The sequence below is a fragment of the Misgurnus anguillicaudatus genome, chromosome 21 (genome assembly GCF_027580225.2).
Source record: "Misgurnus anguillicaudatus chromosome 21, ASM2758022v2, whole genome shotgun sequence".
In the NCBI taxonomy this organism is placed as follows: domain Eukaryota; kingdom Metazoa; phylum Chordata; class Actinopteri; order Cypriniformes; family Cobitidae; genus Misgurnus; species Misgurnus anguillicaudatus.
Window position 1 is genome coordinate 33,630,609 of NC_073357.2, and position 25,317 is coordinate 33,655,925.

The 25,317-nt window shown below is 36.0% G+C and overlaps 3 protein-coding genes across 5 annotated transcripts; 1 reads left to right on the top strand and 2 right to left on the bottom strand.

Annotated features, from left to right (window-relative positions):
- Positions 1 to 555: 555 nt before the first annotated feature.
- Positions 556 to 7,287, bottom strand: arl14ep (ADP-ribosylation factor-like 14 effector protein). Of its 2 annotated transcripts, none has more exons than XM_055203848.2 (5): positions 7,091 to 7,287; positions 5,086 to 5,284; positions 4,824 to 4,955; positions 4,484 to 4,539; positions 556 to 1,085 (listed from the first exon to the last, which is right to left on the bottom strand). In XM_055203848.2, the coding sequence occupies exons 1-5, from the start codon at positions 7,159 to 7,161 to the stop codon at positions 857 to 859; spliced, it is 687 nt and encodes a 228-aa protein (XP_055059823.1). In that variant the 5' UTR covers positions 7,162 to 7,287; the 3' UTR covers positions 556 to 856. The 2 variants fall into 2 exon arrangements, with proteins under 2 accessions (XP_055059823.1, XP_055059825.1); XM_055203850.2 differs by having other exon boundaries at positions 4,845 to 4,955; positions 7,091 to 7,282.
- Positions 7,288 to 7,518: 231 nt separating this feature from the next.
- LOC129443333 (uncharacterized) lies at positions 7,519 to 14,194 on the top strand. Its single transcript, XM_055203837.2, has 12 exons — positions 7,519 to 7,737; positions 9,116 to 9,204; positions 11,092 to 11,210; positions 11,308 to 11,410; positions 11,491 to 11,582; positions 12,713 to 12,862; positions 12,941 to 13,108; positions 13,187 to 13,256; positions 13,350 to 13,428; positions 13,611 to 13,764; positions 13,876 to 13,980; positions 14,064 to 14,194. The coding sequence occupies exons 1-12, from the start codon at positions 7,631 to 7,633 to the stop codon at positions 14,109 to 14,111; spliced, it is 1,284 nt and encodes a 427-aa protein (XP_055059812.1). The 5' UTR covers positions 7,519 to 7,630; the 3' UTR covers positions 14,112 to 14,194.
- A 2,846-nt stretch (positions 14,195 to 17,040) lies between these two features.
- spi1b (Spi-1 proto-oncogene b) lies at positions 17,041 to 25,036 on the bottom strand. 2 transcript variants are annotated; one of them, XM_073858969.1, is made up of 6 exons: positions 24,680 to 25,036; positions 24,025 to 24,117; positions 23,846 to 23,927; positions 22,537 to 22,733; positions 18,842 to 19,007; positions 17,041 to 18,163 (listed from the first exon to the last, which is right to left on the bottom strand). In XM_073858969.1, exons 1-6 carry the CDS (start codon positions 24,719 to 24,721, stop codon positions 17,850 to 17,852), a joined length of 894 nt encoding a protein of 297 aa, XP_073715070.1. In that variant the 5' UTR covers positions 24,722 to 25,036; the 3' UTR covers positions 17,041 to 17,849. The 2 variants fall into 2 exon arrangements, with proteins under 2 accessions (XP_073715070.1, XP_073715071.1); XM_073858970.1 differs by lacking the exon at positions 24,025 to 24,117.
- Positions 25,037 to 25,317: the final 281 nt, after the last annotated feature.

Consider the following 25,317-nt stretch of genomic DNA (forward strand, 5'->3'; position numbering starts at 1 on the left):
AAGGCCTTGAGGAACAAATGTAGTACATCTTTTCATCCATCCAGGGTTGCATGAGTGCTAGAGCTGATCCCAGCATCTTGGACAAATCCCAGCATAAACCAGGACAAATGTTTTTTTATACAAGTCACACTAAAAATCAAGGTGCATAGTAATCAGTTAAAACCCATTAATGCTGTGCATTAATTAGCGCTTAAAATCCTCTGCCAACTACTTATTAAACCGTAATGGATGAATGCTTCACACAGTCTTTGTGTTCCACAGATAAACTGCCTGTCTAGTTCTGAATGTTTTGGAAATCTACCTCATTTAAATTCTCCCATAATACATTATCCCTGCTCTACATCAATTTTTCTGTTGTTGTGCATGCTATTGTTGTACAGCTACAGGGCAAACTGGGCCTATGACAGATTGTTTTTCATCTTGACATTTCTGGCTCCTAGCACTGCAACATGAGGTGAAGTGCACCGAGTGTGTACACCGAGACAAATAGGGCAATTAGAAAGACATCTTAGACAATATCTAATAGATGATATCACCAAATAAATTCTAAAATGCCACGCTACAGACACTTTTATTCTAAATTTGTTGTGTAAAGGCATATTTCAAGAGAAAACATAGACATGAATACAACATTAATTAATAACAAACAAATTACTGAAGGATTAAATAGCAAATACAGCTATAAGCATGGAAACAATTTTCCAAAAATGTCTATCATCGGATAAACTCTTAACTAAAATACAGAATGTTAAAAATAAATCTACATACCAATTAAACCCAATACTTCTGCAATGTCCACACTTAAAACCAGTGCCAGTTCTCTTATCTCAGAAGCAATGTTTTCCTGGTTTCCCAGTTAATTGGCAAATCTGTTGCGAATAATCTCTCCTCCCTCTACTTCCACCTGTTCGTATAGCCATTTTCGGTCACACCTGCACTCCACACCGCACTTTCGTGAGCCACACTCGGGACACGGATAGAAGCAGCCCATGCAGTCTGCATCCAGACAGTCACACAGATCCTTTCCACATGAGATCAGCAAACCTTTGCTGTCATACACCTTATTCTTTAAAGACAGGGACTGTCTGGAGAGATGGAGAAAAAATTTAATAAATTAAAGGGGACATATTATGAGATTTTTTTTAAGATGAAAACTAAGTCTAAAATAGGTCTGAGCAAAAGTGTGCCGTTTTGGGTGTGTCATTTAAAATGCAAATGAGCGGATGAAGTGCAACCACTGATCACAATGATGGTGGTTTGTTGCAATTGAAACTCAATTGTGCTGTGAAATATTTTATCTCTCTCTTTCTCTCCCTACTAAATGGTTGTGCTGTGGTTGGATAGTGCAGATAAAGGGGGCGGTATTACCTTATTCTGACATCACAATAAGGGCCAAATTACAATGACCTATTTTTCACATGCTTGCAGAAAATGGTTTACCAAAACTAAGTTATTGGGTTGATCTTTTTAACATTTTCTAGGTTGATAGAAGCACTGGGGACACAATTATAGCACTTAAACATGGAAAAAGTCTGATTTTCATAATATGTCCCCTTTAAATTCAATCTTTGCATTTTAAGTTTGCTTACCGTTTAATGGAGAAGTGTGTAATTTATGTGGCTTCAGCACAAGATCTAACTGGATTTAAAAATTATAATTCCTGATAATTAGTTTGTCGAATGCTCTTGACTGCCTCATGTCATTGGTTGAGCTGGTCAGGATAATTAAACAAAACAATGTTTTGTTAGCACTTCAGACCCCAGATGTTTACACTGTTTTGGAGGTCATATCAACTGATTATTTATAGCTCCCTCTGCATATTAAACTGATATGGGAGAAATATTTATAATGCATTAACTCATTCCCCGCCAGCCATTTTTTCAAAAGTTGCCCGCAAGCATTTTTTTGTGATTTCACAAAATGCCTTCCAGGAAAATTTTCTTTTAAAATATATAAACATACAAATGAAGAGTTTGGTTCCAAAACGCAATAAACGCCATTTTTGAAAAAAATGAGTTACTGCCAAAATCAGTATTATATCAGGTCAGTAGTTAAAAGTAAATTCTTAATTTTACGCAAAATCCAATATCCGCCGTGTTATTCTGTCATCTTTTCTCCCTTTTTTCCCAAAATGCGACAAACGCCACTCCCACTTTTTTACAGAACGCAATAACTCCATTTCTGATATTACAGCCCACCGTTCACGCAATGTAAACAAGCAATGGCGGACGCGCGTAGTACACGGAGTCCTGGTTTTCCTCATCTACTTTGTACTACGTGATCAACAAACAAAACAAAATAATACTTTAATTGCATCGCTAAACCTGTGATGGTTTTCTGTGATGGGAAAGAAACGTAAGCCATCAGCATCTAACAATTTCCCTGAGAGGCACTCGGGAGACGGGTGCTTGTTCTCCCGACAGCATCAAGCTTCTCATGCTAACACATTGACCCCAGAGGATCTTATGAAAAACTTTCCATAATTTTACTCAAAGTCAACGAAAATCGAGCAGGACCAAAAACATTTTACAGTCGATCGCTGTGAAAGACGTTAAGCGAAGACGTCAAGTAACCGCAATGACAGGGTTCTTAATATGACAAAGTAAGTGGTTTGATTAATAACATTAATGTTTATATTTTTAATTAGTGTGTACAACTAGTCAACTAAATGAATATAACATGGCAAAGATGAATGCACATTTATATAGGCTATTGATTCAATAGATTTATAGCATTTTGAATAAAAACTTGTCATGGATTTATTGCATTTTGTGGAAAAAATAATCCGTTTTTATAATAAATCTTTGAAAATCAACTTATGGATTTGAATTTTTTATGTTTTTATAACCTAAAGATGCTGTGTGAAAGTTTGTAACAGAAAATAGTTGTTTTCATTTTGTCATTTTCTTGGTATAGAAAACACGTTTTTACCAAAATTTGTCAAAATGGATTTATTGCGTTTTGGAACCAAACTCTTCAAATATACCAAATGAAAGAACAGACCCTCTGCTTTCAAACAAACAATAAACAAACAAAACAGAAAAAAACATTTCATTCTATCTATATATTTTTTTCTGCTTATAAACTCTTAAATATGGGTATTTAAAAAAAAAGCTGAAATAACTGCATTTCTGTGAAGAAATGTTGTTAGTGATCAGATTCAGAATGATTATCAAAACATACATATAGTTTAAAATTAGTAAATACTTTTTTGCTTCAGTTTTTCATAAATTGGATAAGTGCATCTAGTGGATAATCATATAAAACCTCATCAGAAAACCCTTTTTCTTATGCAAATGTTTTCTCTTAATTGACGCGATAACTCAATGGCGGGGAATAGTTAAATAATAACATACTTTAAATACATCCATTTACGGTCTTCCCTACAGCAAGAACCTGTTAAAATGTAACTGCAATTCACAACCGTCTCTCTTGGAGTTTATTTTTCTTACAATATTAGTTACACTGGCTTAAAGTAAATCTGCAACATGCACTTAAATGTAAAAAATATGCATTGGTAACAGTACACTTTTACTATTAGCAAAAAGTATAAGACGACGAAAATATGATTAAACAAAATGTATGCAGAGAGGGGATGAAGAGAACTTCGGGACTAATGATGTTTCAATTTGAAGAAAATCGGCAGAGCTTTAAATTGGTAGGAGAGAGATTGGGCTACATTGGCTTAGGGATGGGCAATATAAACGATATGCAATATAAACGATACAAAATTGGCATACGATAGAGATTTTAAATCTATTGCACTATCGCGATAATGCATGTTGATGACGCAATCTACCCGCGAACTTTAGAGCCACGAGCTGCAGCCGAATAAACATGGATGAAAGCGTCAGCGAAACAGAGGAGCTTGTGAAAAAGACTGATGCAACATCTATTATTTGGATTTAAGCCGTCCAACAAGCAGCAGGAAAATATACTCTGTAGAGCAAGGGTGTCCAATACGGCAATGCTGGTAGATCGCACATAAGTTAACTGCTGCTCCACGCGCGAAATTGCCATTATGGTCTAGTAATTGTGAAACATGCAGTATATATGCAGTATAGTCCTCACAAGCATTTAAAGTGTTTAGTATTATAAAAATAATTAACTGTGTTTTTTGGCAGATAGATCTTGACGGCTTTATCATTTTAAAAGTAGATCACCACACAAAAAAGTCTGGACACCCCTGCTGTAGAGTGTGTCAGGCAAAAGTTCCAGAGAGGTAACAAGACTAATCTGGCCATAATGGTTTACTTTTACTTACTTTTTTAGCAGTTTGGCTTTTCTAAGGGTCTATATAACATGTTCTGAAATGAGTCTATTAAAATTATTATATCGCAATACATATCGCTATCGCAAGAGGCTGCAATGTATAACGCAATATGGATTTTAGGCCATATCGCCCATCCCTACATTGGCTTTGTCATGACTTGAATGAGGTGGCAATCGTGAATGTAATAATATATTGCAGATGGGCAGGTACCTGTCACCTGATGAGAGCTTTGCCCCTGCTCGCCTCCGCTCATTTACGCTTCTGCCCTGTAACAGAAAAAAACAAGCTTTTAATAATCATCACATTCATTTATATGAATCACTGTGCTTATGGCTAAAACACTTATTGTGTCCATGCACTGATTTAAAATAGTCCATGCCAGAATGGTTAGTCTTTATTGTGCCAAGTACGAGTGCTTACTGTAAAGTTGTCTATATTAAAATAATCACACTGATATGGAAAAAAAAAAGAATAGTGAAATAAGAAATCCTGATAAGAAGAAAATAAATAATCTAGTGTTAGCAACTGCATGTTTGCAACACAGAATTGCCTTCAGACTGGAGTCTCTTACAGGTTGTCTTCTATCTTTTGTCATTTGTTTGGCTCTATCTTGTGAATTAAGCCGACTGGATTCGTTGACCTCCTTTCCTACTATTCCTCCTCTGTTTCTTCGTAACTCAATCTGCAAACAAGGACATAAACACTGATTATAATAACACTGCTAAAAGCCTTTAATAAACTCTTTACATGGTATACATCTCTGCTACATATGGTTGAACTGGACATTACAACTGTTGAGTGCAATGACACACCTTGTTACCATCTCCTCCAGAGTTTGTAAAAATAGTAGGCACAGCATCCTCTCGAAGAAACAGTTTTCCATTATAGTCACGGAAGCAGTCAGGCTGAAAATGCTCACTGCACAAACAGGAGTTTTGGGTAGGAACAAAATTCTTTCTCCCGAGGCTTCGTACCCACTGCTCGGCCAGCTGAGGCTTGCTGATTGGAAACCTGAAAGAGAGAGAGACAACAAAGTCTACAGCCATCCTTTAGTCACAGATATTTACATTACAGCTAGGGCTGCGCAATTATGGGCAAAATCATAAACACTGTTATAAAAAAAAAGTTAAAATCATAATCACGATTATTTAACATGATTACTCTGTGAACATGCCTGACTGTGAAAACATGCATTTATTTAAAGGTGCAGTGTGTAAATTTTAGCGGCATCTAGTGGTAAGGTTGCGAATTGCAACCAACGGCTCAGTCCACTGCTCACCCCTCGCTTTTGAAACGCATAGAGAAGCTACGGTAGCCGCCACCGAAAAAACATGCCATCGTCGGAGACAACTTAGTAAAGAATGTTTGTATGTTAAGGGCTTCTGTAGAAACATGGCGGCACAAAATGGCGACTTCCACGTAATGGGACCCTCGGTGTATGTAGATAAAAACGTCTCAGGTAATAAGGTAATAAAAACATAACAGTTCATTAAAAAAAGGTCTTTATACTACCCTGAACATATAGTTTTGTATATTATTCTGCATTTCTGTCAAGAGATCCTTCTAAATATTACACACTGCACCTTTAACCTTTTTATTTAGCAAGTGTTGCAATAGGCTTCACATGTCAAAGCAGCAGTGCCTTTAGAAGTGCCAAACACATCGGTCCAGCAGCATGCAATTTATATTTTAAACGCACAATAATTGTTTTAAATCAATATCATCTTTTTGTAATTGTTTGAATCAAATTACAGCTTCACGCAAATCTATTCATTCACTTTGGATAAAAGGGTCTGCTAAATGCCCATTGCCAAAATGCATTTATTACATTTAACTGCAGTATTGCTTATAAATAGGTTGCAGTGTTTCCCACAGGATTTTGAGGAGACTGTGGTGGTGATGACGTCACCCGCTAATTAGCATATGGGATGTCATCATGTCGTGTTTGCGTTTGATCTAGTGTTGGCACCTGAAATAAGTTTCACTTCTACTCTTTGATCTGTATCTGTATTTGATATGTATTATATATCAAATTATATTTTAAGTCGAATTAAGCTGTTTTAAATAGCGAAATAAAAATGTAAATGGGAATCATGAAAATTCTATTTGTGGGGGCCAGTGTTGATTATGTGGTGGGCCACCACAAATAAATCAATGTATGGGAAACACTGGGTTGATTATAGTCACTCCAGCAAATCATATATAGATTAGATTCCCTTTGACTGCAGCACTCTGTCTAATCACTTCAGTTGTTACAAGTAAAATGCTATTGTCATTTGTGAATGCTGTGATATATAATTAAATTATGAAATTATTTATTTAATTACATTATGTGACTTTCAGTTCACTAGACTTAAACAATACAATCAATTTACAAAAAGCACGGACAAAAATGACACGCGAGAGTGTGAAAGACTGTACTGTGTCCACTGGAGAAGATGCTCAAGTAGGAGTAAACAACAAGCTGCATGTAAAACCTCAATCTGCCATTGCAGGTGCACTGTACAGTGTATGTACACCAGTTGTGCCCATGTACATAAGACCTCGTTTTGCCAAGTGAGAGATCCTGTGACAGCATTCCTATTATTCAGATTTGAGGGACGTTTGCAGTTAACGTAAAGTTTTGGTTCACAAACACAGTTAACGGTGCTTTTTGTTATTCTTCTCGTGTCTTCTGATTTTTGGGATAGGTTATGGTTAGGTTATGGTGGGTTTTTTATGTTTAGAAATGATGCGTATCCAGAAACATTAGGTCAAACAAGTAAATAACGTAGCCACCACGCGTGTCTCTGTAACAATAAAGGTCGACACACTTACCTGTAAAATCGGATCTCTGATCCCTTGACAAACCGGTTTGAGCAATCAATAGCTGAACAAGTAATCGGCATGATTCTATAATTTTGCTAAAAACGTGAAATAAACAAGTCTGCTATTGTACCGCGCGCAACAAATTCATTTTAAAGGTACTATCGCGAGCGTTGCCTTCTTTTTCTTTGGGTTTTACGGCAGCTTGCATCCAATTTGTTTCATTACTGCCACCTTGCGAGCGTTTCCAGCTGCGCATCCGCTTTCACTTGTTTAGCGGCACTAGGCAACCTTTTAAACAGGTTTCTTTTACATTAAATATAACGTTAAGATTAATGTAGTATTTTGCTTATATACAGAGGAATGAGAATGTTATTAATTTTCGAATAAACACGTACCTAAAAATCCAACAAACAAAATATAAACGGAAGAGACTTTTATTTTGAAATACGAGTCGTACCCGGAAATGTATTGAAAGTTTACATTGCTTTAGTACCCACGCAGATGCTGAATTTTAATGTAAGAGAAGACGTATGTAAAGAGAAAGAGTGAATGGATCACTTCGAGAAGGACTTGATTGATGCGCTTAAAGATGTTGTCAAAGCTGGAAACTGGCAGTGTGTGGGTGACAAATCTCAGTTTAAGTCATCATGCACAAAGTAAGATTCCATCATTCTATAAACGCACACAGACACAAATAATATTATTATCCCTAACTGTAAGAATAATGGCATTTTACATAAAAAATATTTACTAATCATATGACATATTTGTAATATAGATAACGTTATTACAAAATATTTGTAAAATAGATTATTAAGCAAAAATGTCAACAAGTTACATTATGAACAACCTCAAGCTGTAGTAAATGTATTTTAATATTTTGGTTTTGTACAATATTAACCCTATTATTTTGCTATTAAAAAATATCCAACATTAATTCTATGACTAAAGATATTTCAATTACTGTTATAGACCATTTGTAAGATGTAAACATCACTGGTCCAGAAACACTTTCTGTTTCAGTTTGTAACTGTTTTCTTTATTTCACATATATCTTAAAGATGTTTGTTTAACTTTTAGATTCAGTTCTTTGTGTTCTATTGGTTGTATTTTATAGCCACGTTTATGTAGTGTTAAAAAACAGAAACATGAAGAGCTGCTGGACCAGTGTTTACATCTTGCAAAATGGTCTATAGAATATGTGAAAACTTTACATTAACCAGGGTCATCAGCACAAAAATTTGTAGTGTTCAATGTCAAGCTATATGTCCTCAGCCCCCAAACACTCATCAGTTTAAAGGCAGGTGTGGTGGGTCCACAACAATCAACTAACTAGTTGCCCCATGATGAACTTGCCCTTATCCTCTTGACATTAATTGTGCCGTTATCTGCACTGAATTTCACAACAGCCACGTTTGAGGCGTCAACATCGGGTCTACCACACCTAGTTTGCCGCTTGAACAGTTTGAGTTTACTCACCTCATTCGCGCCACGAGACCTCCAGACGCGCGTCAACGCGTCTTCACATTGACTTAACTTTGAAATCACTTGCGCTGACGCCTCTACCGCGGATGGTGTGAACGCAGCATTAGAGTGCATGGCTTCTATTGAAGCACATAAGATGCTCTTTGGAAGAGTATTAAATAAGCAAAGTGTCAAACAGATCCATTTTAATTAGTGGTCAAAGTGTTTTGGACCCTAAAAAGTTTTTTTATGTAATCTTTGGTTTCACCAGAGTACATATGTGACGTTTTAGCTCAAAATGCCATATAGATAATTCATTATAACGTTAAAATTGCCATTTTGTAAATGTGAGCAAAAACGTGCCGTTTTTGGGTGTGTCCTTTTAAATCCAAATAAGCTGATGAAATGAAAACACTAATCGCCATAATAGTAGTTTGTTGAAATTAATTGTGCTGTCACACATTTTTTTCTCTTAAACATGGGGAAAGTAGTCAATTGTTCATGATATATCCCCTTTAAAAAAAGATGGATTGATATTTATATTCTATATCTCTCTATTTTCTTTTGAAGGCTCTACTCAGACGATGGAGAGCATGTAGTTCTTGTGCATACAAACGATGACCAGTTTTGGGCTATGGATTCATCTTGCCCACATGAAGGTTAGTTGTAATTCTAAACAGGTAAAGAAAACATGGTGAGGCATGTTTATCTCTTTTGTTGTGTGCATATTTGATTTCCTAGATATGACTTACTATTTTTACAAACTCTGGAGGCGATGGTAGCAAGGTGTGTCCATAACCAGTGTTTTCATATTGTTCTTTATCTTTATGCAGATTCTTTTATGCCATCCCTCTAACAATCCAGTGCTATAGACCTTTTGCGAGTCGACGTCACAGTTACGTCACGCGCGCAATGTTGTGGCAGAAAAACAGTGGAAATGAATGAGACACGAGTGAAACAAACAATATAACTCACTAGAAAATGTCTTGTTTTGCTGTTGAGTGTCAGAATAGGAATGCCAAAATAGATGACCTTCATTTTTATAGTATACCGTCGTCGAAGACACCATTTGAAGATAAACGTAGGTGTTTATGGTTGCAATAAGCCCTCAACCGGACTGACTGGAGTGATGAAATCATCTGAAAATCTTTTAATAATTTGAATAGAAAATAATTAGAGAAGATATCCGGAGTTCTGTCGAAGTCTGTTCACTCTATGTGTCTCTTAGCGTTTTTATCACGTTACGTTTATAATTTATTTAGAAAGATTAAAGATTTGAATGAGTTCATAATATCAATAATATTACCATTTATTCAAGTTTTCATATTTATTTTCGTTTTCTATTACTTCTTTTTACCTTATATCTTAGCCTATGTTTTCTTCCTGTTTGTTCTAAATTATGATGTTTACTAATAAATATATAAACATAGCACACACACACACGATGTTAAGTGTTAATAATATATAAACAGGCCTATACAAATTAATTTGTATGTAAACATAATAGTTTTAGAACAAACACGTAGGCTAAAAATATAAGGAAGAAATTGAAAACAGGAAATGATAAAATATTTAATAAATGATATTATACAGAATACATGATCGTATTGCTCTTATTAGTACTTCAGCAATTCATACTGTAAAAATAATTGATTTACCAATAAAGAACAATACATATACATTACATACATGCACACATATCAGTAGCCAAGCCATTTATACTTTTTATTTATTTAAAAAGTAAATGTAACTTAAATATTCAGAAATATAGGGGAAACAGACTTCTACAGAACACTGGATCCATAAAAATCACAGTTTTAACGCTAAAACACTTCACAACCCCTATTGCGGAGCTGTCACTTTCTGCCACCAGTTGGGCTCCGCCCACAAAAAACGTCATCTCTGTTTGCAAACACGCAAAAGGTCTATACAAAATCCTTTATGTGGTTGACTGGATTTAATTATTACATATTTCTTTTCTTTTATATTTGAAGTTGTTTGTCTCTAACAAAATCAGTTACCTAATATTTAATTCATAAATCTTTTAGGGTAGATGTTCTTCTTTGCTTTGCAATTCATTACTTATCTAGTCATGATAAAATAAAAAGCTAAGATGCAAAAGTCACTAAATGTTGCCTCCATCAAAAAAATGAGATAATAATATTACCCTACAATAATGCTCTTGTGGAGGTTTATACCAAAAAAGCTTTTCATGCACCAAGCTTTTCATTTCATCAGGTTTTACACCGAAAGACAAATTTGTTAAATACCAATGTTACTAAAGTGACATTTGTGAAATTAATAAATTTCAATAACTGACTAATGACCTTTTCATTGTCATTAAAGTGAAATTAATGAACCTAAACATAAGAACCTGATGAAAAAATTATTATTTACAAGAAAACATGTCAGATGCACTTTTTGCTTGGTTTTGCATCTGAACTCAAATATTTTCCATCATAAAACAATGTTTTTTTCTATTAGTACTGAAAAATGTAATTTAAGAGTCTTAATGCTTTTTCAAGACACAACATATTGTTTAACAGGTGGTCCACTTGAACAAGGTGACATTGAGGATCTGGGCAATGGGAAGCTGGCGTTGATTTGCCCCTGGCATGACTTTGATTTCTGCCTTGAAACAGGCTCCTCCTCCACTGGACTACAGGCAAGTTGCTACAGTAAAATGATCTACTGTATATTTATGTATAAGCATAATCTATCGATCATAATCTAAAAATTTAATCTATCTTTGTCACCACCAGAACCAAGTGTATGATGTCCGTGTACTGGATAGTAAAGTGTACATAAACACTCAAAACACACTTTCACTCTCTCCTATACCTGTGACAAATATAACCCACCCAGGTGAGCAGTTACAAAACACATATCATGAATATGAATTTTGAATAAATTTATTTTACATAGTTGTCTTGTATTCCTTGTAGACAGTTTGCCAGTGGAAAAAAATGTGCCATCTGAAAACATGCTTTGCATGTGGGCCACCAAAATCCTTCGTACTGCCGACCCACAGGAGAAGGTCAGCAAATATTATCTAATCCTATCATTTTATATGTATGCAAGTGGCAAACACTATTATCTATAGCAAGTTTTAATATTTACATATTAAAAGCACCTGTATAAATTTCTTTGTTCTGACGAACGTGAAGAAAAATATTTTGAGGAATGTTTGTAACCAAAATTATCAGAGACCCCATTGACTTCCATAGTAGGAATAAAGAATACCATGGAAGACAATGGGGCCTCTGACAGTTTTGCGTACAAACAATCCTCAAAATATTTTCCTTTTTGTTCATCAGATCATACAGGCTTGTAACAAAATGGAAGTAAGATGAATGAATGAATGAATGATGAATTTTCATTTTTGGGTGAACTATCCTTTCAAACCTTCTCATTAAACTTTTGTTATATGTTCCCTCTTAGTTGTTTCTTGCAGGGTTCCCACAGGTCCTTGATATCCTTGAAAGTTAGTGAATCTGGGGAAAAAATGTAAAGCCCTGGGAAGTTTTTGAAAATATACATACATAGATACAGGTCATTGAAAATGCTTAAATATATTATATGCAAGAAGTTTTTGAAAAAAAATCCATATAATTCCCGGTTTAGTGTAGGATAATATCATAAAAATGTAGACTTTTTAAGCAATTTTTTTTGCATAGTTGTGTTTGACACATGAAAACATCTGCTTCTCCCTTGCTATACTTCCTGCGTCCCTGTAACACCATCTTTGGCAATATTTCAGATACCGATATACTTCTTGGCACCCACGTCACCCTTTCTTCGTCGTTAAGCCTCACAATTGGTTGAATTTGATGTACACATTCAGATGCACTTACCCCTGGAGGTGCCCCCAAAGTGTCACCGCAGTGATGCAGCGCGAGGTCCCTCGAAAGGGAACTGTAAAAATGTATCTTAAAAGATAACACGATATAACCTTGCTCTCACTTGAAACATTTAATCCTTGAATTTGAGGGTATTGGACCTGGAAAGTCCTAGAAAGGTCCTTAAATTTAAAGTTGACTAAGCTGTGGGAACCCTGTTCTTAACTATGAAGCAGTCAGGCAATCTTCTTGTCAGGCAATCTCTGTTCACATTAAATAAATCAGCATCACAAGACCTCTCTTGTTTCTTGTTTTATGTGCTGTGTAGGTTTCCTTGACCAAGATGGTGCAAGAGAAGTGGAACAGGGGAGAAATAACCGAGATTGGGCAGGCCAGCCCTCCCGCCCAGCCCAGCAGGAAAGAAAATCTGACAGTTCTGGAGCCGGGGAAGATAAAACGGGGGAAAGGCGGCACACTGGTAAACTCTTCAACGTTTCAGCAGAAGTTTTATTGTGGAATAATTCCAATAGTGTTTGCTTTGCTTCTGTTTTATCAGGCAAGTAGGATCGCCTTACTACACTCGCTCGCTAATATAGAGCAATGGGCAATAGACCTGTCCTGGGATGTGATAGCAAGATTTTCCACCTTTAGACTGAGTAATGGAGAACCACTGCCCCGACATTTCTTTGATGACTTTGTCAAAGTAGCAGGAGATGAAGCAAAGGTTTGAGCATTTTAAATAAATTTAGCCTAAATGTTAAAATAGTAATTCAGCTTAATCTGACCTCACTTTCTCCTGCAGCATTATCAGTTATTAGAGGAGAGGATCAGGGAACTTGGCAGTTTTTTTGGTGCTTTACCAGTACACAACGGTCTGTATTTTTCTGTGTCTATCTTATTAACATTTAATGTGAATTTACTGTGATGATGGAGCTTCGGTATTTCTTTTGTTTTTTTTTCAAAAGGTTTATGGCAGTCAGCAACAGATACTTCTCATGACCTGTTGGCAAGGCTGGCTGTAGTGCACATGGTTCATGAGGCCAGGTAAGTCACACATCTAGGCAGCTGTATTAGAAGCAGTGCTAAAGCCAATGTAATAGCAACATTTATAGTATTATAATTGTGAAAAAGATGATTGTTTATGGATGCATGTTGCGTAAATGTATTATCACTTTGAAATAATCCGTGAAAAGCTCTTCAGCTTTATTCTTTCTGTGATTATTTAGAGGTTTGGATGTGCATCCTCAGACGTTATCCCGCTTTGCCGCTCAAGGAGACTTGAGCTCAGTGAAGGTGTTGGAGGTGATTTATGCAGATGAGATCACACATGTTGCTGCAGGACTGAGATGGTTTACATATATCTGCTCACAGGAAGGAAGGGTAAGAGAGAAAACCACTAAAAAATACTACAATTAAATGCAGATGAAATGGTTGTTGAAAAATTATAAAACCATGCTGTAGCTTGAGTGTTGTTTTGCATATGTATTGCAGGATTCCCTGAAAACCTTCCATGACTTGGTGAAGTTACATTTCAAGGGCTTTTTAAAGCCTCCATTCAACACAGAGGGAAGAAAAACAGCAGGAATGACAGAAGAGGTACAAGAACTTTTTATCTTAATAATTTTTAGATGTCGGTGTTTTAAATTCATTTTGTAATGATCACACTCTTTTACCCTCAGTGGTATGTTCCTCTTGTCAAACCCTCCAACTTACCGAAGACCTCCTGACTGGACATTTTTACTCAGCAAAACAATACTTTGACTTTTCCATTAAGTTCGTATTCTGCTAAAATAAAGTGTAACAACAGAGACGGAGGTGGTGCTTTTGTATCAAATAGCTTTCAGACTGTTTGATCAACACATAAAAGTAGTGTACCTAAGAAGCAGTGGAAGTCATCGGTTGCAGTCTGCCTGCACTTGGAGACATATACATCAACACATGCAAGATTAGGGCCGCAAGCATCACGAAAGATCTCTCCCACTTTGCCAATAGACTATTTAACCCTCTTTCTTCGGGAAGGAGGTTGCGTAGCATCAGAACCAGAACATCAAGGTTAAAAAACAGCTTTTATCCAGAAGCCGTGAGACTTTTTAACACTGCCAATTCCAGAACTGACAAATTGAACTTGCTGTCCTAATTACATTGTATTTATATTTATTGTATTTGTTGATGTGTAGTTTAGTTATTTATTTTGAATGGCTTTAACCGGACCTCAGTAACTAATTTCGTTCCAGCTCATGTACCATGTGTCAGGACTCTGCCTTGAAGTCTTGTTAAATTTTGTATCTTGTCATGGTGGCAGAGTTCTGGCAGTCCCTGGCCTTGTGTGGAGGTTCATGCCTTGTTTTTGTGTTTGGGCATGTACCTCCGGTGTCTTGTCATTTGTCCCCGCTCCCTCGTCCTCCTGCTTATTGTTAATTATCACTTATTCCCATCACCTGTTCCCCGCTCGTTATCTTGTTTGGTTTATTCTATTTAATGTCAGTGTGTCTTTAGTTCTGTGCAGGATCATTGTGTTGTGTGCTCGTGTTTCGTGTGCGGTCTACTCAAGTTATCTAGTCATAGTCATAGTCATAGTCTCAGTCTCAATCTCAGTGTTATCTGTCAGTTTTATGTTTCATGTTCTGCACCCCCTCGTGGGTCTTTGTTTTGTTAAGTGTTAAAATAAAAGTGTTTTCTGTTTTCCCCGACATCGTCTGCATTTGGGTTCATCTGTTTAGCTAATCCTCACACCATGTTTTGTATGGAGGACCTCAGGAGTCATGCGGGATGTGGTAAGGATCTTCAATGTTTAATAACTACCTGGACAGTGGAAGTGGCAATTAATACATTTGTTTAAAAATTCATTAATTAATCTATAAATAAATAGACAAAGTTACAAAAAAAATAATGTAACATTTTATTAGGCAATAAAAAGTGAGGTTATAAAAATAATGAAATATTAATCCCTTAATAAATAGTTCAAATTAATGTAACAATTTACAAAAACAACATAAAACACTCAATAAGTTCATCATTTTAAATTGCATTTACAAATTAAATAATGGAATTTCAAAATGTATTTCAAAAAGCGATTTAAAAAGAGAAATAAATAACTGGATTTATAAATTAAACTACAAATACAGGGTTAAATTGGGCATTGAAAGGGGCATTTCCGTTTGGCATTTCTTTTTTCATTTTCCCGATGGTTCTCCTTATTCTTTCGCTATTTGATCGCTATTCGATTTGCTTTTCATTTTGGCCTCTCTATTTGGCTTTTCCGTGACTCTTTGGGTCCTCATCCAAGATCTATAAATATGCGCATGATGTACAATCAGAGCCAATCAGGGTGCTTGTTACATCCACCTGGCCATAGCTAATTTGCATTTCTCATTTGACCATTTGCAAGGACACAAGGAGTCACGGAGGAGCTAAGTGGAGAGGCTAAAATGAAAAGCAAATCGAATAGCGAAAAGAATAAGGAAAACCATCGGGAAATGAAAACAAAAATGTTAAATGGAAGTGCCATTTTAAATGCCTAATTTAAACCTGTATTTGTAGTTCAATTTTTAAAATGATGAACTTATTGGGTGTTTTATGTTGTTTTTGTAAATTGTTTTATTACTTTCTACGTTATTTTTATAATCTCATTTATAGATTAATTGATGAATTTTTGAACGGATGTATTGATTGCTGTTTTTGATGTCCAGGTAGTTGTTGAATGTTGAGGTTCTTTGTTGCATTTTGCATGACCCTTGTGGTCCTCCATAGTTTTGGAATGACAATAAAAAATCCTTAATCCTTAATGAAGATCATGAAATAAAAATCTGCACAAATAAACACTAAAAGGAAGAAATCAAAGGATGTGATTGTCAGAATAATGTATAGTTGCATACTGGTAACTGTTATTTATTGTTTAAATGTACTTCTGGTCTTTGTATGAGAAAAAAATGGCCTTTTATGGCCTCTTAATTAAACATATTACTAATGGTGTTTTAGCAGTTCCCCAGTCTTGCTGACGGGGGCGCTGTGTAATTTACCTTTTTTAGAAAGAGTTTTAATGGTTGTGCTTGACACAAATGGATTGGACTGTCTAATGGTATGTTTTTTTATATAAGTTTAAGTATTTGAGATTTAAAATTCTCAAATTCCTTTCTTTAAAATTCCTAAACTTTAGCCAAGACATCAAAATGCCTGTTTCAAATGCCTGTTTCCATTTTATTAAAATCTTGTTATAGTTAATGCACTGTGAACTAACATGCACAAACAATTAAAAGCTTTATTTCTATTAACTAACATTAACACAGTTTAATAAATACTGTAACAAATGTTTTGCTTATGGTTTGTTCATGTTAGTTAATACATTAACTAATGTTAACTAATGAACCTTATTGTAAAGTGTTACCAAAATTCCTTGTTGCACATTTTTAAGTTTAAAGAACTTGAATTAACGAGTAATTTCGACTCTGTTGACTGGTAATAAGTTGGTATAAATTCAAAAGTAAAGTTGAATGGGCTTAAGTTATTACCACTTTATAATTTATATCAACTTCTAACTAGTCAAAAATTTGAAATGACCTATTAATTCAAGTTGTTTAAACTTAAACATTTAAGTGCAACAAGGAATTTTTACAGTTCAGAGAGCCGTCAGCATTGTTACATTTACATAGGATGATGTTTCTTGTCATATTATTCTTTATTATTTTAGTAAAGAGTTATTCACAACATTGTTCACTGGACCTTCTCGGTGTTCAGTCAGATTTTCCCCCAGTTCTTTGGATGTGATTTTTTTTCTATGCCACAAGGTTATATTTAAATAATTGCAATGAGTCACACTTCTGAAAAAGTACTCTGAAATATGATGCGCCCTATGAACAAATGGCTGATCACTTTGTATAGAGATGGAATGTTTATTTGTCTAGTTTCTATAAAGGATTTTTCTTTAGATGGTATATGATTTCAAGAGAAACAGTACAAAAATGAGCAGAGAATGACGGTCTTCCGTCTGCATGTGTGTGCGCTGGCCAGACGTGACAGAGTTTTCCGTGCTGTGTGAGCCTGTGTCATTGGTTTTCACTTCTGCTTTTTGTATTTTTGTGATTTTTTTTCCGTCATGGGTGGTGATGAAGTTTGCAACTGTCCCTACTTGAAAATAGTTTTATTATCTAGCCATTTCGATCCTGTAACATTCTATCTGCTCTTTTTAATTTCTCCTTCCCCGTAAATACAGTATGTACAATATACAGATCCTACATTAAAAGTTGGTCCTGCATCACAAAAGCTGTTAAACATTTTTTTTTATCGTTTACTTGATTAATGCGAAGGTGAATAATAAAGAAAGGAATGGACATTTAGGATTCAAGCTTGATGTCCAAATTAGACAAATGCTCCTTTCGTAGAGCAAAACAAGTTCTCTCAGTCTTTCCCTTCCTCCCTCTCTCTCTCTCTCTCTCTCTCACTCTCTCTCTTTTACCTTACAAATATCTTTACATGTAAAGCTTCCTTTCCGTGTGGCCTTTCCCAAGAACCTCTCCACTGAACTGGTAGGTAAGTTTTTTCTTGATCTTCTTGACTTCTCCTGTTTTGCCGTAGTTTCTCAGCGCTCTTGCCATCTTCTGGTAGGTCATCTTCTTGCGGTTTCCCTTCTGTACGCCCCAACGGTGTGCTAAAGCTTCTTTGTGCTTTGAGGAGAACTGGAATGTTCCCCTTTCTCTGTCCACCCACCAGATGCTGTCCTTCATGTCACCATTTCGCAGAAGGTCCAGCAGGAACTGATACAAGCGAATTTTCTTCTTGGTACCTTGAAAAATCAATTAATAGAAATGAGATCATTATAAAGACGTAGACCTGACTACAAAAGCAAACCATAACTGGAAGTACAAAATTCACATTTTTTACCAAGTAGAACATGTTGCTGGATCAACATCCTTGTTAGCCTTAGAACATCATTCATAACAAACTATCAGATTTTAGGATTATGGTTGACTTTGGGCTAAGTTTAGGATGTCCCTCTGATTTTAAGTTAGGCGTTGGGTATGTTTCTTTAAAAAGAATGTTGTTTCAGCATCAAGAAAGATGTTGAAACAGGAAATGTGACCCAATTATAAGAGAAAAATGTCTTCAGTTTGATGTTGTGCCAAAGCATTGGCTTTTATTTGTTACTTTGTATTGCTTTCTCACACTTCCCATGTTAATTTGTTGTGCCCGTGTCCATAAAAGGGCTAGTTTTTGCTCACGCTTTTAAAAATAAAGGTGCTTTAATAGTTCTTCACAGCGGTGCCATAGAAAAAGCTTTTTTGGTTCTAAAAAGAAACGTTTGGTCAAAGGTACTTTAAAGAACAATTTCTTATATTTTTATGAACTAAAAAACAACATTTTATTCACTACAAAGATCTATTGTGAAAAAAAAGAATGAAGGTTCTTTATGGAACCATTTAGCCAAAAATAGTTATTCTAGATATATTCTACATTTCCTTACCATGTTCTCCCCCTGTTGTTGAAGTAATGTGGTCTCTCATACACTCCTCATCAGACACTTCTAAAGGAGGACTACGACTGCCGGGGTCATCGTCATCCGAACTGCGTTGCAGAGGAGAGGGCTGTACACTGTGAGGATAACACACTGATGGCCGCGTCAAATATGGCATCTGTGAAACACCATCAGTAAGTTCATTATTAGTAAACATGCAAACAAATCAGTTTAGAACCAAAGATGATCAATTGAAAATATCGTACACGCTCCTGAAAATAAAGGTTCCTAAAAAGTTCTTTGTCTGGTTTCATATCATCTGCAAAGCCTTTCTGTTTCACAAAAGGTTCTTTGTAGTTTAAAAAAGGTTCTATGTAATAATGAAAATGTAGTGAGGAAATTTTGAAAAGCAGGTCTGTGTCTGTTGAACATAAGAAACACCAGCGCAGCTTTTGTGAGTGATTTGGATTGTTGAGAGTGCAAAACTATAAAAAGAAAGAACAAAAAATGACAACCAAAAATGGTTCTTCTTCTGTCATCACTGGCTGCAAAGAAACTATTAAGAATCTTTATTTCTACAGTTCATATATGTGCATTATGTATACATTCATGAAAATATGAGCAGAAAATCGAACAAAAAACAAAAACATTCTCTTATTTTTCAGTTAAACCACTTGCCTCACAGTAAAAAAGCCCTTACAAAAACCCAAAGTGTCAAAGATCATAGCAACTTAGTGCAAGGGTGGCAGTTTCTTGTGACATGAAAGTTGCACATGGGGTCTGATGATTTGTGTACAGAGACGAAACCCTTAAAAACACATGATAGTCATATGGTATTTTGAAATTATGCCATTTATATTCAAGATCGTTAGGAGTAGTCATGTGTTATTCATACTAAGTCCTGCACATGATGTTGTTTGTTTGTTTCTATGGATGTTTAAGCAAGCGCTTGTCTTCGTGCTGCAGCTGGGATGAAGTTAATAATATTCTTAATATTTAAACTTGATATAGTTCTGTATTTGTTAACACTTCAGCATGATAGCGTGATACTTATCTGCTCAGCCGTAAAGCAGCATATACTGTCCTCTATACAGTTATATTTGTACATGCAAGGTTTAGATGAAAAAACTGTTATCCATGGTGCTGTGGTGTAAACGACTGCAGATTGACTACAGATAACTGCTGTTGAATTCACACATTAACAGCGGCAAAATGTCCCTCTACATTTAGAGGACAACACCCTGCAAAAATGTGCGTCTGACATGTTTTCTTGTAATTTTGCATTTTTCATCAGACTCTATGTAATGGATTCTGCCAACAAACCGTATATCTGAATGATCTAACAACGAGATTAAACAAATTTCAAGCGAAAGTATTTGATGAACGTATAATACATGCCGAGAGCATATAATCTCAGTATTATCTCATTTTTGATGGATATGACATTTAGCTGCTTTCTTCTTGTTATAGGATTAGGAAGCAGTACTGAACTAGCATGTCTGCATTGTCATGTGACCCATATGTTTGTTCACCTATGATATGCTAACTATATAGCCGCAAAAATAATTTACTCAGATTGCTAAACAAGTAAGGAAAAAATCATCGGTAACATAAAAATCCATCCAGTTCATAGTTTTCTGTTTTAATTTTAATTAAGTTGGTAACTTCTCTATTTGTGGACCGTGGTCTCATGGGATACAAAAGTGTCTATCCAACACATACTTTAAAAAGTTGGCGGATTCAAATTGACCACCTGGATATTTCTTACATTTTTTGCATACTGACATTTTGGACATATACTCCTTAATTCACATGCTGATTTTTAAATACTATATAGCAGTGGTTCTTAAACTGGAGGTCGTGGCCCCCTGCGGGCCCTGAGATGGTGCCACACTGTTAAAAAAAACTTTGCTGCCTTAATTTTTTGTTGAATCAACTCAGATTTACAAGTCATGTCAACTTACTATTATTTGTCTTGACAAGAGACGACTTGCTACGACTTATAAAAAATAGTTTAAAAAAAGTCAACTTCATTTTATAAGTGAACTCATCTCTACACTCTAAAAAATATTGGGTTGTTTTAACCCAACTGCTGGGTTGTTTCGACATTTTTGATTAACAATAACCCAGCATTTGGGTAAAAATAACCCATTATTTGTGTCATTTTAACCCAGAAATGTGTTCTGTCTAATAGTTACCCATCCCTGAGTTAAAAACTACCCTTTTTTTTAGAGTGTAGTCAAGATAAATAAAAGTAAGTTGAAATGACTTTTAATTCTGAGATTGATTCAACAGTTTCAAAATTTTGTGTAATTAATCCTCAGAAAAATAAGGCTACTAATCAACAGCACGACATTGTATAATATAATATGTTTTGTTTAATTCAAATTTTAAGTTTTGGAATGTTTAATGTCATATATTTTCTTTGGGCAGCCATGAAGGGATGCACCGTACACGAGGGGGGCCGCATGCGGGCGGAAAAAGTTTGAGCACCACTACTATATAGAATGGAAGTAGTTGATTTTGGACACAGCGACTGCCTTGTTCATATGAAATGCTAAAGAGGTTTACTTTGAATACACTGTCAGAAAAAAAGTACAAAACTGTACATTTTCTGTTAATTGCAGAGGTGGTACCCTTAAAGGAGAATTTTTACCTTTATGAGTATACAACACATTGAAATGATGTAGCTTTTGGGGTACAATACCCTAAAGACCTATTGTGTACCGTTAGGAACGATCTTGCAGGTAAATTTGAGATTTTACAAAACTGTACCTTTAAAGGTACACAATATGGTACAGTAATGTACCCTAAAAGATACAGCATTGTATCATGTTTAGTCTGTAAAGTGACAAAATGGCACCACAGTAACAGAAATGGTACAGTTTTAAACTTTTTTTCCTGTTTACTTTTAAACTTATCTTAAAACTAATTCGACAATTATGCATGAAATAAAATACGGTTTTATGGGCTTTAGAAACAAAGAGGCAAAGTCCACATTGTTAGGGATTTCTTAGTTCGACGCAATTCCACAGTTCAGATGGATTTGATGGTTAGACCGATTTTGGGGTAAACGCACATGGACACTGGCCCCCCTGTGGATCTTTGTAGGATATATTTCATCTGCGCAATCTCCTGATGGTCGCATTACAGTTGGAACAAGGATGACGATTTGTTAGCTTATCAACTTCTGCCATAATATTTCCCATGTTTCATTTTCTCATCTGTTTTATTTAAATAGGCACTGCCTCTCTTATCTGCTCTAAGAAAATGCAAATAGCTCAGTTTTTAAGACCTTAAATTTATATAAATGTCTGTTTGTGTCACAATAAAGAGTGGTTTTGTTTGTGAAAGCGGGATGTTCTGTGTAATGGCAGTTGATGAGTGTGCAGACTGCTGTTATGATGACAGTGTTGAGTTTTGGTCAGGATAAGGCTTAGTTGAGCAATAGCTTGGGCACAGATGCATTCAACAACCTTCAGCACATACAGCAACTGGTGTAACGAAACTGCCAGATATTTTATACATATATATATATTGCAAAAGATTCCAATTTCTAGCAATTTCAAAGCTAAGCATCTCTATAAAAAATGATGTTTTCCTAAAGGGTAAAATCTTATATCAGCGCAAAGAAAGGAATTCTTCAAAAACATGATATATGTGTTCAAGTTGTTTTAATGCCATTTAAAAATGTTTTATGATCTCATCTGTGAAGGGGGCAGGGTGAGGTGATGCCCAGTCAGGCTTGGGTCGATAAAATGACCAGACTCAACATCTGTGAAGCGATGCACATTCGATACATGTAGTGGCTGCACACTCTGTAGCTCTGTGAAATGGCTTTCGGGCAGGTTTTCGAAATCCACCGGATGGACATGATGTGCATTATAATCCCAAGAGTGATCTAGACAAGGAGAGTGAGGTTGTAATGTAAGGTCAACAAAAAGCATATTTAACATCCAAAACCTATATGGCAATATTTCATAGCAGTCTAGTGTCAGCAACTGCAAGGTCAGCCATATCTGGTTGTTCTGACTGCCAATTCAGTTGTAGGCATTAAATTAGCTTTACTTTCACACTGTAAGCATTTGGACTATGGGTTTCGCCCTATTTCCTGTTCACACCATCGTTTCCTTTGCAGTTTTTGAGTAGCCTTAGTTAAGTGTTGTTTTTGACGTGATAGTATGTAATGGTTAGTATGCTTAGTACGGCCAAATTGACCATTTAAAGTGATATCACACCTGTGTGAATCCAATTTAATTTCCGAACCGGCAATGCGGTTTCGTTGTATTTGTAATAGATCTCATTCAAGAGATGTGTTACATTTAGATGTTTACTCTGCTGTATAATGAAACCAACTATTGTTTTCAGTTTCTCTGTCATTGAACTTCTTCAAAAATTTGCGCATGGATCGACAAAAGAGAAACACGACTAAATTAAACAAAAGCTGACCAAAGAGAGATTCATCAATTGATTGTCACAGTTCAATGCAGTAGCAATACAGAAACATCACCATCCTGAACAACTGCCGCTACTGAATGTTTTCCACTACGACAGCTTTAATTTTAGGCGCTTACACAGTTTAATAAATTTGTAGTAAATTGTGTCATTTTTGATAGAAACCCTTGGGGATATTTGTCGTTCTACGTCTGTAGTTTTCTTGCCTGTCAGATCAAGGCATCTGTTTCCTGCTTTGTGCTAGGTCACTCGCCCGGTTCCACTCGCTCGCTCTCCTAACGTCGCCTTGCAGTTCAGTCCCAGCTGCCCTGGGTGTGATTTTGATCCGTTAGCTTACTATAACAAGATGTTGACTACTTGGGCCTCTCTGGGTATTGTAACACTGAACTGTTTCGGCAGGAGATGCGTTTTAAGGGGATTGCATGTGAGAAACTTTTTTTTGGCTCAAAGAGGCCACAGTTTGAGTCTGGTGCTGAAAATAGGAAAATTAAATTGCGACGTAGAAAAGATGAACCTTTCTGTGATCAATGAAAAGAATGAAAAGAAATAACAACTCACCGGTCTGACCATCATCAATGATGTATTGATATTCCATTGGTGGTCGATACATGTCTGACTCAAACATTTCCTCTGTTTGTTGCTGATAAAAAAGAGATAATTGACAAAGGTGACCAGTTTGAATGACCTGATCCAAAGCCAGAAATAATAAAACACTGTACGATATGGGAAAGCCTCACATCTTTGGTTAAAACTGCCCAGTAATCTTTTTGTACGGATGGTGTTTGTGACATCCAACCAGTCCAGGATACTCTGTCTCTACTCTCTTCTCTCTATGTAGAGATTATGTTTGTTACACATTTTATTAACATCTTATTTTATATTTGCTCTGAGCCATCACAACATACAGTACCTGCCCATATAAGCTACGTTCAAATTAAGACATTGTTAGCTTTCTGGCATTAAAGTATCTAGTCGCGAATGAATTAAATAAATATACTGTCTAAAGATTTCCAATGGATCCTCTATACGACAACAGATCGATTCAGTTCAGTTCAAATAGTTTGTCATTTTGAAGTAGTTGACACAACCTTGTGCGTGCCAACACTAACAACATTGCTAACTTTGTTCAGTATTCCTAATAACTACACAAGATCCTCAAGATACAATAAACTGACTGATGTCAAAGATAGTAAAAATCATACTAATATTACAAAACTATGTAGATAGTTAAAAGTTTCAGTCAAGCGTTTGGTACGTCCACATTGACGAGTGGCGGTAATGTCCTCTGACACGATGGCAGCCATATAACAAAAGCAGCATTGCATCTTCTTATTCATCTATTAACAACAGCAGCTAATTATTAGCACCATGGAGAGGATAAAAAATACTCACGGGTGGGATGATGTACCCCTCCATTCTGTAAGGATGCAGCATTGATTCCTCGCGCCTGACACAAAATCTGCGACACTGATGCTTTCTCAAGGGCTTTTTTTAAAACTGTCCCCGTACCATTGCTCAACTCTGCCAAATTTCCTCTTATAACGAAACCAAAGATCTAAGTCCTCACTCCTCATCCAGCGGGGGCCCTCAGATCACCAAAGGCCCACCAAAAAAGACTAGAGACACACCGTGAAGGGCAAGCTACCCTAACTGTGGCCGTAGCAAAGGGACAGAGGTTTCTGTTTGTTACTTCTTTATTTTGGGGTGTGTGGGTAAGTGTATGTGTGTGTGTCTCCGCTGAAGGTTCCTGATTTTAGGTTAATGGCAGGTGGGGATTTTATCTTTGCAGTTAGAATAGGCGTAAAGTGTCACCTCCCCCAATAGCCAATCAGAGACAGTTTGGCTGACCGCTATTCTTCCTGTCCACCTCCACGGCATTCTATAGAAAGTCCTTAATGCAGGAGAAAAATGCAAAAAAGAAATCGGTGCCGGTTTAGGAATTTTAAGCAATTTGTTTCTTTAACACATTTGATCATTTAATACTTGATCAAATAGGCTATTTTGCAGATAAAAGATTTAGTGCATATACA